Source organism: Anabas testudineus, chromosome 15 (genome assembly GCF_900324465.2).
Source record: "Anabas testudineus chromosome 15, fAnaTes1.2, whole genome shotgun sequence".
Lineage (NCBI taxonomy): Eukaryota > Metazoa > Chordata > Actinopteri > Anabantiformes > Anabantidae > Anabas > Anabas testudineus.
This window is the reverse complement of record NC_046624.1, coordinates 21,099,023-21,118,317: the sequence shown is the minus strand read 5'-3', so window position 1 is coordinate 21,118,317 and position 19,295 is coordinate 21,099,023. Positions and strand designations below refer to the sequence as shown.

At 39.8% G+C, this 19,295-nt stretch overlaps 2 protein-coding genes across 3 annotated transcripts in view; both read right to left on the bottom strand.

Annotated features, from left to right (window-relative positions):
• Positions 1-16,128, bottom strand: part of LOC113158545 (multimerin-2-like) — a 28,656-nt gene extending 12,528 nt beyond the window's left edge. Inside the window, exons 1-4 of one of the 2 annotated variants that reach the window (XM_026354518.1) lie at positions 15,535-16,128; positions 6,510-6,632; positions 5,764-5,870; positions 260-340 (exon numbers count right to left, since the gene is read on the bottom strand). In XM_026354518.1, the coding sequence (XP_026210303.1) occupies positions 260-340; positions 5,764-5,870; positions 6,510-6,632; positions 15,535-16,031 (808 nt within the window). In that variant the 5' untranslated portion in view covers positions 16,032-16,128. Of the gene's footprint in view, positions 1-259; positions 341-5,763; positions 5,871-6,509; positions 6,633-9,179; positions 9,429-15,534 lie in introns of those variants that run through there. The other variant, XM_026354519.1, reaches the window with a different exon arrangement.
• On the bottom strand, positions 347-4,877 carry LOC113158546 (trichohyalin-like). Its single transcript, XM_026354520.1, has one exon. It carries the CDS (start codon positions 2,983-2,985, stop codon positions 1,045-1,047), a length of 1,941 nt encoding a protein of 646 aa, XP_026210305.1. The 5' UTR covers positions 2,986-4,877; the 3' UTR covers positions 347-1,044.
• Positions 16,129-19,295: the final 3,167 nt, after the last annotated feature.

Here is a 19,295-nt window from a genome sequence, read left to right as displayed (position 1 = left end):
CTTTGTTAAAGTGGCAGGACTGGTCCTCATTGGAAACATACAGAGAAATCAGAATATCACTACTCTGATTACAGTAAGTACAGGCTTCTTGATTTCATGACAGTTAAGAAATCAGCAATTGGACAGTTTACTGAAAAACATATAAATGTGACTGAGGTAACTTCTTCAAGGTGCTGGAAGAATCAAGCTGCACAGCATTATTTCTGAAAGCATGTTAAGGTAGGATGCATGTGGGAGGTGGGGGGTGAAGTCATCATACCTGGAGCACGGAGCTCTTGGCTCTCTGGTTCCGATATTCCACTCAGATCTGAGCTTCCAGAACCCAGCTGAGAATCAGGGACTGTCAGAGACAAACACAACAAGCTTTAAACAGACAGGAAACACTGGTAAGACAGGGTTAATGGGGGGAGCACATGGACAAGCCTTTACATAATAATGTGTTAAACAATCAAAAAGGGAAGCAAAATGCATAAAAACATTTAAATGCACATAAAAATAAAAATAAATGATGGTAAATGGTTCATGATGCACATGTCTCGTGTTAGCACGCTGTAGAGGTAGTGGGTCAAACAAACAGGTCTAATAACATGTTACCAGTTAAATCTAGCTCGCAATCTACGGTAATTAGGACAAACTTAGATATCATTTCTTCAAATATAACAATTTTTTTAATGCAAAACTTTTTACAATACAAATATTTGACCTAAATGATTAAAAACAACAGACAATTATTTTATTATTATTATTATTTTTTTTTTTTTTTTATTATTTTAGGAAAAATTGAAATTGAATTGAAACTAATTAAAAAAATGATTATCCTGCCAATTGCCAATTAGAAATTTAGAATCTGTACCACAGCATGCTCTGTCCTTAGACCCTCACATCGGAACAGGAAAAACTCCCACTTGGTGGAAGAGACCTTAGGAAGAGCAACAGAGGAGGGATCCCTCTTCCTGGACGGACAGACGCGCCTGATGTTAGAAGTAAATGCTGTGTGTACAGAAAGAGAAGCCAGTTAGAATGAATTAGAATTCCATTTTGGTGTTAATCTGATTCGTAACACCAAAATGGATCAGCATATGGCAGAATTCGCTTATATTTTCTTGTCGCGTTTTCAAGGTCGGTTGTGAGAGACTCCTGTTGTTGTCGCAACTTGTCGTTTTCTGCCTGTATGGTGTCAAAACTGAGTTTAAGGTTTTTGAGTTCTTCCTGAAGATTACCGACTTTCTGCTCCTGATCTCGTAGGAGCTCACTGTTACGGTTTATGGTGTCTTGTTGGTCACTGAGTTTCGTGTTGGCCTCCTCTAGTTCCCTTCTGAGCGTGATGCTTTTTTCACTCAGTTCCTTACAGCTGATTTGTGACTTTGTGGCTGTTTGTCGTACACTTATGATCACCTGTTCCTTTTGCTTTAGGACCTCTGCGTTACGCCTCACGGTCTCCTGTAGCTCACACAGTTGTTTTCTGGACTTCTCTAGTTCCCCTCTGAGTGCCTCCTTTTGTTCACAGATATATTTATTTTCCTGATTCACGATGTCCAAGTTGTGTTGAAAGTTTGTGATTTTCCCGTCTTTCTCTCCTAGCACCTCTGCGTTACGCCTCACGGTCTCCTGTAGCTTACAGAGTTGTTTCCTGGACTCCTCTAGTTTCCCTCTGAGCGCCTTGTTTTGTTGACCAATGGATGTGTTTTCCTGATTCACGATGTCCAAAGTGTGTTGAAGGTTTTTGATGTTCCCGTCTTTCTCCCATAGCACCGCTGTATTACGTTCCACAGTCTCCTGTAGCTCACACAGTTGTTTTCTGGACTCCTCTAGGTCTCTTCTGAGTACCTCCTTTTGTTCACAGATATATTTATTTTCCTGATTCACGATGTCCAAGTTGTGTTGAAGGTGTGTGATTGTCCCGTCTTTCTCTCGTAGGAACTCTGTGTTACGCGTCACGGTCTCCTGTAGCTCACAGAGTTGTTTCCTGGACTCCTCTAGTTCCCCTCTGAGCTCCTTGTTTTGTTGACCAATAGATTTATTTTCTTGATTCACGATGTCCAAGTTTGATTGAAAGTCTTCACGTTCTTCTTGAAGTTGTGTAATTTCCAGGTCTTTCTCTTGTAGGACCTCTGTGTTACGCATCACTGTGTCTTGTAGGTCACAGAGTTGATGTTTGGTCTCCTCCAGGTCTCTTGTGACGACCTCCATCTGTTCACTCAGAGAGCGGTTGTCGTGTTTCAGAACATCACTGTCATGTTGACTTTTTACGAGTTCTTGAACACTATTTTTGAGCTCCTCGTCCTTTTCCTCCAAAAGCTCCTTGTTTCTTCTTAAATCTTCCTCGACCTTGTAAAGTTGTTGTTCCAGATTCTCATTGCGCTTCTTTAAAGAGTCATTCTCCTGCTGAACTGTGTGATTCTTGACTTTGTGGTCCTCCAAGATATTAGCAGTTTCCTGACAATGTTTTTCCATGTCCTGATTGACATGTTCCATGCCTTCACTTCCATTTTGATTTCTTATTTCCAGGTAAGAAATGGTGTGTTGCATGTCAAGGACTTGTTGTTGTAAATATTCATTATGTTCCTTCAGTAAGTCACGTTGGGATTGAAGGACTCTAGTATATAGCTGTTCTGTACTGTGCTCCTGGTTCTCGTTGTGTAGATCAGAGTACCTTCGTTCCCTGGTCTGTTTTTCTGTCTCGTATTTCTTTGTCAGATCCCGTATCTTTTGATTTAAAGTCTCCCTCTCAGTGTCCATGTACTTTAAATGAATCTGCATCGCTTTCTTCAGGGCCTCATTCTCAAGTTGTAAGTTGTCGACTCCTTTGAGAAGAGTCTTTTTGTCCTTGTTCTTCCTACGAAGTCTCTCAACGGTTTTGGTGAGGTTGTTGTTCTGTCTGGAGAGATCCCCGTTTTCTCTTCTTAGTTGCTCGTTGTCTCTGCAGAGACCTGCATTTACATCCATCAGATGTCCGACATTAAACAGCTGCTCCCACTGACTCATGTTTGGGTGTTTTCAGTTCCACAAAGTGTGTATTCTACGCTAAAGTGTGCCAAACAGCACTAGTATCTACCTATCCACTTACCTGCTTCTGAACTTATCAGAATATGACGGATCCTTAGGTTCCACCTAGGTATAAAGTGATGAAGTGATGATGTCATTTCCTGTTGGAATCTGAACCTCAAAGCCATAAAACAGATCAAAGCCATTTTGAATAAAAACAATTTTTAAAAATTGAATGATGACAAAATACAATCCACTGGGTGGTTCTGGTTTGTACTGGGTGAGGTTACACCTATTGTTTGTTTTTAAAGGCAGTAATTTAGTTTTGTCTGTGGAGAACATGTGTCTCTGTAGAAGAAGGCTCACAATAGAGTTTTAAAAAGGGGCCTCTTCCTCGACAGGGTAAGGGAGCTAAAACCTAAACATCAGATTGTTTCACGTAAATAAATGTCAATGGAAAAGTCATTCTACCCAGGTGTAATTGTGTTAATATATATTTTTCAGATATCATAGTACATTTTCCATCTACAGTCATTATTATGCAAGTGTGTGATACTGTGATTACTGTCAGATGACTGAAAAGAGTCCAGGTGTGTTGAGCTAATTAATATTATTTATTTATTCAACATGTTTATTTAAAAAAACAGTTTTAGCTAATGACCAATTGTACAATATGCAACTTTTTTCAAACATTTATTAGTAAAAATATGGAAATATATTTGATGCGTCGCTCAGTGTAAATCTCTCATTTTATCCATCCAGGCAGATTGTTTCCATTTACATAACCAGAATCCGAGTTCCCTGAAGGAAATCTACTTGGGGAAATCAAGTTTCTCTAATCCCCTACCCTGATTACAATAACCAGGTTCCCCATTTAGCCTACGTGACGTCAGTTGTCACCTCCCCTTCCTCACTTCACTTCTGCTGATGACATGACACATAGATACGCTTTGAGCTGAACCGAATGAGATTTTCAATTTGGTCAACAAAACTCCTGCCTCATTTATTGAGACTATTTTCTGTGCTCTTGGACAAATGTAGAGCTTTGGAAATGGTTTTACAGCATTGTCCCAATCTGTGCTTCACCACAAAATGGTGGAGGTCTACATAGAATTCTTTGGACTTCATGTCTTGGTTTTTATTCTGATATGCAGTGTGAATTGTAGCAATGTGTGAACTGAGAGGAAACTTATTTAGGTGTGAGGAAATACTCAAAAGACAGAGTAGAGGACGTCATCTTTCAGATTTCTTATAAACACTTTGTTTCCCCACGTACACACACACACACACACAGACAATCTGGACCGAATTAATTTCTTTAGCAATACCGAAGTCAAGTTGTGTTTGTAGCGACAAATAAAAAAAAATAGACTTCAGCTGAGAAAAAATAGAACAAATGAATGAAGGGGAAAACCAGAGCTGAGGTTCTAATGAGAAACACTAGAAAACTGTACAGACTTCGCTGTGAGGATATGACATGAGTCTGTGTTGATACAGTAGCTGCTGAAATTAGATTTCTGAGGAGGTAAGTAAGGGAAACCTTTGTAATGAGCATGTGTTCTGCACAAATTCAGCATAGGTTGTATCTATTTATACTAATACTTACAGTTTTTTCCGCACTATAAGGCGCACCACATTATAAGGCGCAAAGAAAAGACACTTCAGTAGAGGCTGGGGTTATGGGTTATGCAACCATTAGATGGAGCTGCGCTAAAGGGAATGTAAACAAAACAGTCAGATAGGTCATCAAACTTTATTAATAGATTACAAACCCCGTAGGTAAAGTCAGTGACGTAGAATTTTCGTGACACAGTTTATCTTTGTCCATGTTGATGATGTGCTCTGGCCGTGTCATGCCTTTCAGTTCAAGTGATAAATGAATAACAATAAGTTGTGACTAAGGCAGATAAAAAGTATTATAGTATTGTTCTTAAAAATGTATCAGAGTGAGAGTTTTGTATTTTAGTTGATCTTTGGTAAGATAATTAGTTGCAGAGTGAGCGCTCTTTCCACTCTGTTCAATAGAACAGCTTTGACGTATTTTCTCCGTCGGTACATAAAACTAGTTTCCACAGTAAACGAACTGGTTCATGTATAAGGAAATGTGTAACAATGTGTATTATTTGTTAATTTAGTTTCTTTCTGTTTATTTCAGTTACATAAAGAAATGATGTACTCCTCTGTTCACAACTCCAGTAAAGACAAGAAACCATTCATTAATGTTAAACGTCTATTCACTTGTATTCACTGATCGACTTGAGTTTAAACTCTGCGTTGTAACCGTGTCTCTTAATAGGAGACATTTTGAGGTTTTTGCACAAACACACAAATGGAAATGAAACGGCACGCTTCGCACAGTCATATATCCCAGCATGCACCGCGCGCTACTTCTTCTACGAGGGAAAATGGAGTCGGTGGCTGTTTACCGTAGTTGCGAGACCTGTTGCGGCTCAGTATTGATCCATATATAAGGCGCACCGGATTATAAGGCGCACTGTCGGCTTTTGAGAAAATTGAAGGCTCTTAGGTGCGCCTTATAGTGTGGAAAATACGGTACTCACAGCTTCAAACTTCCTCTTTCTTTTCTGAACTTTCTAGAAAATTTCATCATTATATTTCGACTTAAATGAACTGTAATAAAGCAAAATTATGTGTTATACTTACAGTTGCTTATATAATGGGACATTACAAAGAATCTTGAATTAATATAATTATAAAACAATAAAAAAGTAGTAGCTGATGCCGCTAATGAGATTTCTGAGGCTCCTGCTGACCCACCTGTGTCCTCACAGTTGTCTCCTCCGTGTCCTTCACAGCAGGCCCAGTGCAGACTGGTGAAGATCTTCTGTTTCTGAGTGTACAGTGGCCGGGTGGCCAGCTTGTACCTGCACACACACACACACACACACACACACATACATTTGATAAACTAGCTCCTCACATGACACAGCTGGTGGTGTACATAGTTTGACTTGAAACTGACTAAACACAACGTTATACTTTCCCACATCCTGGCTGACAAAAGTGAAAGGATCAGTTAGAGTTACAATGGGCTGCACTGTCGTGCACCTGTTGTGATAACTGTTTAGAGAACATGTGATATGGATTTTTACAAATAAATCAATTAATGGAGAAAATAATCAGCAGATTAATGCATAATGTCTGCATTAGTTGCAGTTGAATACAAAATGGTTCAAATGTTAAAAGCACAGCAGTCATATGGGAAATTATCTGCATTGAGTATTTTTACTTCTACACACTTTTAATTTACTTAAAAGACACAAACACTGGTGCTACAACCCTTCTGTTTTCAGGTGCAGTGTTCATACTGAGCATTCTGGCCTGTGCTGTTGCTCCTGGGTTTTTGTGGTTAACTAAAGGCTACAAACATCACACGACGCCCAAACTCTTCAGACTGAGAATATAAACCCACTAATAATGTTCTGTAGTCAAACAAACAACACTTTAAAACAGTGAACGCAGCACACACTCTCTCGCACATAGGATTGTTGTCGTGTACTCACACGACCAGCTGACAGTCGGGAATCCCGCTCGGACAAGGACTCTGAGACCTGATGGTGTACTTCTCTGTTCCACACGCCACCGCCACCGTTACCGTGCGCTTCTGCACAAAGGCACACCAGTTTCTGCACAACACACACAAAGAGACACAGAGGCAGGATACGTGTGTAAATGTGTTTCAGGAAGATGAATGAGATCAGCTAGAACAGTTTTGAACTACTGCTGAGTTTCCTTGTTTAAAGTTTGTTGTTGCCTCTGTCATTCTAGGGGTCAAACATAGAGTCACTGACCACCAGCGACCTCAACATGTCTCTCTGACCAAGAATAAGTCCAGTACATCAAACCTGCTTTGATAGGCAGATGTCACGACCTTTGGACCGAAACCGACTAGTTGTTAAGTCCCGTTTTCAGTTTTTATGCTAAGCTAAGCTAACTAGCTGCTGATAGTAGCTTAAATTTCATAAATAGCCATGAGAGTAGCATCAATCTTAATCTTTCTCAACAAGGAGGACAAATAACTAAGAAAATTACAGTTGAGTTTAAAGCAAAGGAACAAACATGTTTCTATCTCTATGACTTATTTTATCAAAAGAAATTGTCAACAAAACTACATATATATATATATTTATATATATATATATATATATATATATATGTATGTGTGTGCGTGACATGCAACATGGTTTATGAATATAACCCCAATAACAGATCTGTCTTTTGTAAGTTGGACCAACAGTCAAACAGAGCGTCGGAGCTGAAGAGAGTGAAGAGCAGCACAGTGAGTGTATGACTAACATATATGTATACAAGTGGGAGGTCGTGACCCTGAAACAGAGCAGGAACAAAGAGAACTGGCTATGGAGAGACAGCTATAGGAACCTTCTTCACAGAACATTAAGGTTCCTAGCACAGTGATGTTAACTCTGTGCTACATGTTGTTACATGTAGAGCAGTAGAGTGACATTAATGCAGAACAACAAACTACAAAGAACATTATTTCCATTACAGATAACAAGACAGATAGATAGATAGATAGATAGATAGATAGATAGATAGATAGATAGATAGATAGATAGATTATAGATAGATTATAGATAGATAGATGGATAGATAGATTATAGATAGATAGATAGATAGACAGATAGATAGATAGATAGATAGATAGACAGATAGATAGATATAGATAGATGAGATAGATAGATAGATAGATAATAGATAGATAGATTAGATAGATAGCAGATAGATAGATAGATAGATAGATAGATGCTAGATAGATAGATAGACGATAGACAGATAGCAGATAGATAGATAGACAGATAGACAGATAGATAGATAGACAGATAGACAGATAGATAGACAGATAGATAGATAGATAGATAGATAGATAGACAGATAGATAGACAGATAGATAGATAGACAGATAGATAGATAGATAGATAGATAGATTATAGATAGACAGATAGATAGATAGACAGATAGATAGATAGACAGATAGATAGACAGATAGATAGATAGATAGATAGATAGATAGATAGATAGATAGATAGATTATAGATAGACAGATAGATAGATAGATAGATAGATTATAGATAGACAGATAGATAGATAGATAGATAGATAGACAGATAGATAGATAGACAGATAGACAGATAGATAGATAGATAGACAGATAGATAGATAGATAGACAGACAGACAGATAGATAGATAGACAGATAGATAGATAGATAGACAGATAGATAGATAGATAGATAGACAGACAGATAGATAGATAGATAGATTATAGATAGATAGATAGATAGATAGATAGATAGATAGATAGATAGATTATAGATAGATAGATAGATAGATAGATAGATAGATTATAGATTATAGATTAGATAGATAGATTATAGATAGATAGATAGATAGATAGATAGATAGATAGACAGACAGACAGATAGATAGATAGATTATAGATAGATAGATAGATAGATAGATAGATAGATAGATAGACAGACAGACAGATAGATAGATAGATAGATAGATAGATAGATAGATAGATAGATAGATAGTTCAGCACCCTGGTTAACATCTGTCATTCCTGAACTCTTGTACTATTGTTGCTGAAGAGACGACTGCTAGACTTTTTTTGTTTTTGTATCAGGAGGTTCTTTATTTTAAGCCGCGGTGTCTCGTTTGTTCCCGTCTTTGGTCCCATCCGTCTAATCTCTTGTGACGCCGACCCTGCGTGATGTTAGTGCTGGTGTGTGTGTGTGTGTTTGCTGATGTTGATGTTGGACTTCCTGTCTGTTCACTCTGGCTGACAGTGGCACCAGCAGCTCAGAGAGGTCCGCTCCACTTTCATGTGTCATAATCATTTCAGTGTTTTCTGACAGCGACTCTTCATACAAACACAGTGAAAAGTACGACACATCATATTTGAAAAGCAACTTTCCTCTTCAGATGTCAGCCTGTCTTATGTTTCCCAAGATCAAGCTGAGATACCTAAAGTCCCAGTGCAGACTCAGAGGGAAAATATTAAATCTTATGCAGTTATATAATTATGCACCCATTGTTTCTACATGTGAACAAACTGCTCTGGCTCAGAAAATTCCTGTCTAATTTCCTCTGGTGTCATTTCCTGTGGAGACCTCAGTCATTAACAAAGGAACAAACCCACCCACACACCCACCGAAAATACTTCTTCTTCCTCATCCTGAGCTGCTGTCACACAGTTTGCAACTACTGTAAATACACACACAAGTAGAAATGACCCCATCCATCCACTGCCGCTAATCCGAGTCAAGTCAGGTTCAGCAGCCACGTCATTCCTCTTTCCAGCCAGAACAGAACTCCTCATTCTCCACAGGCTCATCACTGTCACAGAAATCGGAACAATGTCACAATATTATCACATTGCAACTGTTTTCAACAGTTGTTTAAACCCAGTCATATACAGTAATATATATCAGAGCCCTGGTCTCTGCACCTTATTCACCACAACCTTCTGACTACAACAAGCACAGGACCGTACATAAAGGCTTAAGGGTAACTTGTAGTATACAGGTCTGGTTTCAGCCTTTTGACTCACACTTTGATGTACAGGTGAGTTTGGATTAACACTGAGCTACGAGGAAAATTGAGGATTTGAGGGGGCTGGAACATCATCAGAGAATAAACCTTTAATCTTCTTCAGCTCAGTTTTTGTTCTGTCAGACTGAACTCTGGGCTCCAGATCACTTCTCCCTCTGTTCATCTTTTCTCCTTCATGCGGTGCATCGTAATCTTCACATTCTTCTTCTTCTGACCACACTTATCCTCAGAAGAACACTTCTTAAGATCCTGTAGTTGAATTTTAGTAAGAGCATCATAATCACTGTGGTTTCTGTGATCTACGGCAGATTTTGCATGTTAATGCTTTGTTGATTGAGCAGAGACTTAGAGATTACTCCTGTGGGATCGTCATCCTGTCTGATTATCATCAGCTTGCATTTAGTGGTAAAATGTTCTGAGGAGTTTTATTCTGAAATGAGACTTGCTGAGTGAACAAAGTGAGAGATCAAATTTAAACTAAAACTAATAATCTAAATTAATGTTTTTGTTGGACTGCAATGATGTTGTTTAAAGGGCTGATGAACTCACTCCAGGAAAACACCAACAGTTCATCACTGAAGTGGAAAATTGTCTGTTTCCCAGAAAGTGTTGGGAAACCCCAGAGAATCAGATTGACCTCATTTGATGAAAACAGCAGTAAGGATGAAACACAGTGGTGTAAAATCATCGGTAAATAGCTGCTACTTTATGTGAGATGTTAAATGAACATCTTTAAGGCTCCTTCTTTCAGTCCAGTGTAGACAGGAAAAGGTGTCTTAAAGAAGGGACAACCTTCTCACCAATACAGCAGGTTTAAAAAGGACCTTCGTCAGAGAAGTGAACAGGAACGATGACTCTAACAGCGCTTCAAAAGTCCTCTACAGAGATGCAAGAACTGACAGAGGGACGAACATCCCAGTAACACCCCATCAATCAGATAGGGCTGTAAACAAATATTTTAGATTTGATGATATAACTGAGTAGTTTAAAAAGCTGTACTTACTGGCAAAGGGGGTCCTACATATTGATCTAGGGTTTCAAATGCTTAATGTAAATCATAAACTGTATTTTTACCATTTGAACACAGTCAAATGTTCCAAAAAGTGAAGGGGTCTAAATACTTTCAGAAGCAACAGTGTCTCTGTGGTTAGCAGATCTCTTATTCAGAGCTCTCTTAAATATTTGTGAAATAGCAAAAAAGATGGGGTTCTACGCCCTACCACTTTACATTTGTTGTTACACTACTAAAAAAGGTCCCACAGTTACACAACGTCCACTAACTGCTGGATTATGTTGAACATGTCAGACTGAAGAGATGTAACCGTGACAAAAAGCAAATGGGGTTTGTCTTTGCTTCCCTCCTGTCCAACACAAACATCCAGACATTTGGTTTAATTTTGTGCTGCCAGTCATCTTGTTCTAACAGTGAAACTGAAACTCTCTTTTTTAATTTGCAGCTGTGAACTGTAAAACTGTCACTTCTTAGCTGCTTTGTCCTGTGTGGATTTGTTTTGCTCAGCATTCAAGAAAGAGATCTTCTTGGTTCAGAGCGGGACCGCAACTCATCCTAAGAGAGTGAGGAAAACAAGCTGGGGCCGGTGGGGTTTCCAAGAGTCCAGGTTCAGATCTGATGGCTGAATAATAAGATAGGAGTTCAGAACAGATGGGAGGATCAGGAACACAGTATTTTAACTTAGCACTGGACTTTAAATTTGTCATTAATCATGAAGAAAAATATCATTAAAACCTAAAGGTCCTATGTTCCTGTTCTGGAGAGCAGGGATATCTGCATTAAATCTAATGGAAAACTTGACTGTAGCTGCTCAGATGTTGCTCATCCAACTGAACCTTTCAGCTCTCACCATATCCTCTAGTAAAAAAAACAACTTTTATCTGACTGTTCCGGCATGTTCTTCATGATTACACTTAGTTTAAATCCCATCCTTAACTTATCTGCTTTGAACGTCTTTGAATCTTCCAGCTGCATGTGTCTCCTCCTGATAATGGCTGAATGAGCGGTAAATGATGCAGCTTCTGCTCTCTTTGATCTGCCTGACCGTCACTCTGCTCACTGAGCTGCTTCTTCTGTCAAACACAGGCACAGAGGAATGTGTGGTCTTTTACTTTGACAGGATCTCATGGAGGCCTTCAATTACAAAATCAGCTGCGATTCAAGGAGTTGCTGAGGAGGTTGAAGTTCATAACACCAAGACAGAGGAAGAGAAATTCCTGTCACTCTGGTAGTGCACCGGAGCAGACAGAAGAGCACACAATCTAGATGTTTCTCCATTTCTCAGACACTTTAACCAGATTATCTAAAGTGAAACCGGCAGGAATAATAAGTCAGAGGACCCCAAAGCTATTACTGAGAGGAACATAAAAGTCTCAACCACATTGCAGCACAACCACATTAGTTTCTGTGCAGCGAGTTTCAGGTTTTTAAAGAAATAAAGCAGAAAATATAAATGAATGGATGAAAAATCCTCAGCTTAAACAGGGCTTTCAGTCAAACATGTGAAAAGAGAATGCTCTTTTAAATTCATGCAAAGCTTCGAATCTTATTTTGACAACCAGATAAACTTTTCCATATCCACTTCATCAGCCCTCAACTACCTCAATCAACTCAGCTCCCCCATCCAATCAAACCCCCTGTTTCCAAAGATGGAAAACCTGCTCTCCATTATACCCACAGAGCTCCATTTGTGAACATTGTCATTAAAGCAGGGTTTAAAGTGTGTGGGGGGTGTGGTAATAGAACTAATGGAGGGTTGTTTTGTTAAGAGCCTTGAGGGAGCTTTTTTATCAAGGAATCTGAAGACGGGTTCTGCAGCTTAATGCAGAAAAGTGAGTAAGAAAATGATGGCAGCCTCTTAGAGTGAGCTTCAAAACATGTCACCTGGGACATTTGATCCTCTTATTTAGTCTCTCAGTCTCAGACAGTGACAGGCAGCAACACATCTGACTGTTACAAACATACTTTTAAAAGCTGCTCCTAAAACAAATATGCAAATCCAAAAATACTGCAGACCAGTTCACTTCTGGAAGAACAATAATTTAACTGGTGTAAAATTTGATGTATGACTGATTCCTTGTGGGAAGCTTACAGCAACAGACATATTGGCCTGAATCCAGAAAAAGACTACAGAGAGAGAGAATTGACCCCATATTGCTCTGAACTAAAACTCTGGCTCAGGTCTGGCAAGTGTTCAAAAAATGATGCTGAGAGACTAAGAGCAAAGTTTTTAAAGTTCTCTATTGCACCAAAGGTGAGAGGGGTTCACCTTAAGATTATCAATGAAACATAGCCCTCTGCAGAATTTTTAAGGAGTTATTTTGGTTTTGATCACAATTGTTCTTTTTGCAAAGAGGCATTGAAACTACAGAACATGTATATTCGTTTTTTAGTATCTATACGAATGCATTTCGGGAGGATTTTCATTACTGGCTGTTCCCTAAATTCCCCACTCTCTCAGATCTATCCAAAGAAAATGTTCCGTATGGCGTCTACATAAAATACCCCTGCATGACCTCAATCAACTCGTTGATCATTCTCTGAAATTTTGTATCCACAATAATAGAATTTATTTATTTTTTTACTATCTTCCTTCATTTTTCTCTACCCCACCTTCATCGTTAAGTTGCACGCTTTTCTGTTCCTTGGTTTGTATGAACCGTGTTGTACTAGGCTCTTTTCATAGGCCAGTCAGCACGTCAATCATGTCCAATTACAGCAGTCCCTCATTTGATTGGATACCAGCAGTTTGACAAACCCCATTTTCAGTGAACAACAGGAAGTGGTTCGTATGTTTACGTAAACAATTTTCTGGCTCCACCGACATAAAATAGAGCTAATGCTAACTGCTAACTAACTATCTAACTCCTACCAACTAGTTAACAAAACTCCTTTTGTTTTGTTCTGATTAGAAACATTAACGTTTACTTCAGCCTACAGAGTAACTAGTTAGTTACACTAACTAGTTAACTAGTTAGTGTAATTAACGACACTAATTACACTAACTAGTGGAATTAACTAACTAGTTAACTAGTTAGTGTAATTAACGACACTAATTACACTAACTAATTAACTAGTTAGTGTAATTAACGACACTAATTACACTAACTAGTGGAATTAACTAACTAGTTAACTAGTTAGTGTAACGATTATTAGAATACCGTAAATTAAAGCGGAGGGACACATACAGTTAGGTTATCCGTCCCAGTGCTGTAACACTGTAGATCAATGCTCATGGAACGTCTCCTGTCCAATCAAATTGCTTGGTCGGAACTAACTGCTGTGTAATAATAAAATTAGAATAAAATAAAATAAAGAGTTTGAGACTTAGTTCATAAAATAAATGTTTAAATTCTGTTTTGTCAGTAGTTTATCTAGTTTTAAGGAAGATATGTACATCACATTTGACTTTTCTAAACACCCATAATGCCACTTGTTTTCTAAGGGAGAAACTTGCTGGAGAAACATCTTATACAAACAATTTGATATTTTTAAAGTTTAATATTTGTGCTTTCTTCAGCAGACTCATCTCTCAGATTATCTCTTTAACTCCACTGTGTTTCTAGGTTTGCACCTGCAGACACACTTTTCCATTCAAAAAAAATGGAACCAAATGAGTTTAAACAGGTTTGTGCCTCATTATCAGCATCACTTAATTAAGAATTAAGAAAGTCTGAATTATTTTTTGTTTAAGAAAAGGAGAATTCAGACTCTTCTAACTTGTCAGACAACTTTTGTGCTTTATCATAGTGTTCATGATATACAGATCATGATCATTTCTCCCCTTGATGAGAGTTGTCCTATTGTGATACTGTCGATACAGTTGATGATGTGTTTGCAGATGCACTTTTCCACTCACGTGGCTCTACAAACACAAAAAGGTCGAGCATGTTGGAAGACTGATGTGATCATATGTTATTAGAAATATTTAAGCAGCAAAACAGATGTAAATCAAAGATCTGTGATTTTCAGGAAAGGGTGGAAACATGAACCTGATTAGTTTCACCACCTCCAACATTAACAAATTCCTTTAACTCAGAAGGTTTGTGTTTGCCAGCGGTCCTCCCTGTGGTAAAAGAAGGAAACGCTGGGCACAAATGATAGAGGTGGGGGCACCAGAGACATGATGCCAAAGCACACTGTCGATAAGGGTCTGCTGTGACATATTGCTGCACGGTGTAATTTTTCTCTCGTCATTTATATTATCGTCATTTGTATTATTGCTGCAAAAGCTCTGGAAATATTGTGGTGTGAACTGTCAAACAAGACTTTTAAGAAGAAGTGAGGACCTGATGAAATGTCACAACTTGCCAAAGAGCTGGAAGACACAGACACACACAGATTCATGCCTGACTCATCCAGTACCGAACATGGAGCGTTCTTCATGTTTTGACTGCCAGCATGTCTGCAGTGGTACCAGCCACGCTGCTCACACACACTCATGGGTCTAGTTATGGTTGTGAGGACATTAGACATCCTCTAGTCCCCGACCATCACCAGTAAAAGTCTGACCCCCACCTATCACTTTAACCTGACTGGGGCACATGATTCCAAGTTCCTGTATTCAAATCCTACTACAGTACAGCCCAATGTACCCAAAGTATCAGGAGTACAAGGTATTGAATCATGAATCTCGACTACTCAGTGCTTCAGCAGCATTTTCTGTTAGAACTATAGTTTTAGCTATAACTAGTTTATTCCAGTGGTTCTCAACCTAAGTTAGACCCCTGCAGAGGGTCACCAGATAAATCTGAGAGGTCATCAGATGATTAATGGGAGAAGAAAGAGAACAGATCACCTTTATCGAATGTTTTGTTTTTTATCAATTAAAACCTGTGATAATTGGAGAAACTGTGAAAACGAACTGATAAATGTAGTACAATATTTTATAGGTGTATTTGAATGATGCCGTTTCATTCACATTCTCAGAAGGAACACTCACCCAGTTCGATCTCTCTCTCCCAGTGGGGGGGTCTCAGTGATCCCTGGTTGCAGCCTCATGAGCTGGGGAGGGGGGAACGCTCCAGCTCTTCCTCTCAGCACTTCTTCCTCCTCCTCTTCCACCTCGGGGTCACGTGCCCTCACCTCACAGTGGGCGCTCACCAGTAAGCCCAGCACCAGCACCAGTTCTACTGCTGTCATGTCTGCTCTGGGGTAAAACACCGAGTGGGGGCTCGCACCGTGTCGGGCTGCTTTTAAACAGCTGGAGGGGAGGGATGGAGGAGGGGGGAGGACACACCCTCTGTTTCCCTTGCCTCGTCTCTCTTTCTCCATGTGCGGTGGAGGGAAAATCTGGAAACAGTCAGATCTGCTCTCCCTCTCTGACTGGATGAGAGGAAGCCGAGCGCCGTCTCGTCCACACCATCGTTGGATTTTTGTGGGTCGTATCAATTCAGTGAACAAACTGAAAACCTGCCTCCTGAGCTCTTGATTGTCCATCCTGGCAGAGGGATTCCTCCGCTAATGCTGTTTCAAGGTTTCTTCCTTTTTCCCTTAACTAAAGACCAAACCGTCCTACAGTTCCATCTCCTTTCTGTTTAGCTTGCTCCTTCGCAGTCTGTCATTACTCCATATGGGACACACTCCTTTACTCCTTCTTCCTCTCTGTCTTCATCCTGTTCCTGTGATAAGAACACAGGAAGTCGACTGCAGGAGAAATTCAGACCTTTTGTGAGGTATAGATGTTGAGTGTTTTCTGCTGGTCGTGTGTCACAGTCCAGCACATAAATACTAATTAAGAGAATATAATACACTCTATTCACCTAAACAATGACCCTCAGTGTGCTTCATAATTTATACGACAACAACACCCTCTGTCCTCAGATCCTCAAACCAGATCAGGAAAAGAAACTTGAGGATGGTGGGGAGGGATCCAGAAAATAGCTGCTCCACGTACAGAACATGTTTACAGAGACCCAATGATGTTGTTATCGGAAAATCTTCCTGTTCAGAGGAAAAATGGCCCCAAATGTGGTTTGAGCAGCAGGTTATTATGACCTACAGTAATCTGAAGGTGTTTGGTTGATGGCTGAAGATGGTTTGGACCTTACAGAACTGAGTCTCAGCATGTCAGCTGTGCTCTTCTGAGATCTTGTATGAGGCACGACTCACATCAGCAGCACTAACCCACACTTCCAGTTGGGTTTTATCCACGGGACTCCGGGTTTGTAGACGCCTGACTCACCTGAATCAGGGTTCACACACTTCTTTCAGCTACACTGTGAGTGTGTGAATGATGTGTTTGTGCATTGTTTGTGTAGATCTGACACCTTTCTCAATGATGATCAATGATCAGTACTGTTAAGTTTCTCTCTTTCTCTGAGTGTGACACATTTCAAATTCCCCCACCTCCTCACAGCTTACAACAATCCTCGGAAGTGACCCCCCTCCCCAACACCGTTCCCAGTGGAAAAGTCCCCGGTTCTGTCGGCCTGGACAGGAACAGTCCACTCCCTCGGACTCTCCCCGTATTCAGCTTCACTTCAATCTGCTTCTGTGTTGTGAACGAACAAATAAAACACGTGACAAGTGTCAGAGCGAGACGTCGACATATTGTCACTGTCCGAGAACACGAGAATAGTTCAGACACAACTGGGAGATTCTTTTTTATTAAATCATCCTCTGACTGTCCTCTCAGGTCATTTTAATAATTCATAGATACGTTTAAAAGAGGCCACATTCACCTCTCAATGTATCTTGACTGTAGGTAAGTGCACTGAGTTTCCTTAAATGTGATAAAGAGGCATCATTACTGAGCTAATGTGAACAACTGTCAACATCTACACTATCTGTCAATCAAGATTTGAATTTGAAAAGCTGTATTAATCTCAGAGAGATGAAACTAGAACATAAGGAGGGGAGATCGAACTGTTCCGTGCTACAGACCACAGCAGCATTATCTCCCAGGTCTCTGCTGTAAACAGACATCAGACTTTCACCTTGGCAGAAATAATCCTTACAGTTTGGCGTCAGGCCTCATGTGAAGACTAAACATGAGTTGTTTGTTCTGCTTCACTTTTTTCTTCAAATTCTTGTTCTCATCACATTTTATAATGTGATAAACTGCAGCACACAGGTTTTATAGTAAAACTAAAACTCAGGTAATGAGCAGGAAGTCTACAAACAAGCAGGAAAACGACTGGTTAGTGCACAGAAACTGCTTGTGGAGGTGGACAAACCAGTGGCGCTGATCCTGGAGCTGGTTCAGAACAACAGCACGTGAGGAAGGTTCCAGTCTCCTCATCTCACACACATCTGTCGTCTGTCCTGCACCATCACAAATCAACACCTACCATCCATCATCCAGTGGGTTTACTGGTCTTCGCTGGTTGTTATTTAGTCTCGACTTAGTGGGATTTCCTTTGATTAAAACACACGTTTCAGTTACACTGTTGAAGCCTGTGTTGTTATGAAGCCGCCTGTGGGTGGAGTCATTTCACAGTTTTCAAATCAATACAGAACAGTAAGAGGTTCAGTTTTTAGTCACGCTGTCAGAAATGTGTACGTTTCTAATTGTTTCAGTAGAACTTTCACTGCTCAACACCTTGAATTACTGCATCTTGTGTGGCAGGAAAAGGAGACCTGTCCTGCTTCACTGATTAATGATCTAAAGGGTCAGTGGTCAAAGGTCGGCAGTGGAAGGTCGAGGAGCGTGACTGGTGTTGAGGTTGATCCCAAAATAAACTTCAAATCCTATGTTTTTAAATTTTTCTTCATCATTTAGTATCCTCCAGTGGGATCAGGATACAACCAATGAATACATGGAATAGAAGTGATTCAATAATGAGGTGAGACTGAAGCCGTCACCTGTAACTTTCATCTAATCAGCTGTTTATTCCTGTTTATACACTTTGAATTGATAGTGTTACGTCGAAAAGTTTACTGAAGTGACTGTAATTACACACAGTCACATGCAGTAGTACTGTAGAGTACTGCATCATATCATGCACATATCTGTAACAAGCCGACTTGGTAAGTATTCGTTTAACATGGTGTGAAATGGTCTAAAATCAGATTCATCCACCTGAGCTCCTCCTTATGTGGCCCTGTCACCGCATGATGCTTCACTCTTATCACTGTTGTTATTCGAGCAGGTGAGCGTAGATTTACAGATTACATCTACTAAAGTGTAGGTAGGAGGCAGATGGCCGCCCACCATGAGCCAGGTTCTGCTGAAGGTTTCTTCCTCTAAAGGGAGTTTTTCCTGTATACAGTTATACTCTGTAAGTGCCTTGAGGTGACTGCTGTTGTGATTCAGCGCTATACAAATACATTGAATTAAATTGAATTAAAGTAAGCTGCTTGCTTTCATGCAGTACAAACATCAGTGTCAGTGTGAATGTGAGTCCGTGTGAAGCTGCAGGACAGATAGAAATGATGTTTTGGTGCCTCCTGCAGGGCTCAGCAGAAACCTGTCAGCTCACGAAACCTTTGTTTTAAGTTTAAGTACGGAAACAAAGAAACTGAAGATATAACTGAACAAACTCTCTCATTTTCTTCCTGAGAGTTTTCCCTCACAGATGCGCTCACTGCCTCTTTTTATTCCTCATACTTAAACCCGTAAGCTGGGTCCATCTGTCAGGTTTTATGTGTCCAGGAGTTAGTGACAGACTGAAGGACGTGTCTTCAGTGTCCCACTTACACCTGACGGATGTGTGTTACAAAGTCTATTTAACCATAATGGAAGACACATTAATTCACCAC

Coding starts and splice junctions, on each gene's coding strand:
- LOC113158546 (XM_026354520.1), bottom strand. CDS start 2,985: ATGAGTCAGTGGGAGCAGCTGTTTAATGTCGGACATCTGATGGATGTA.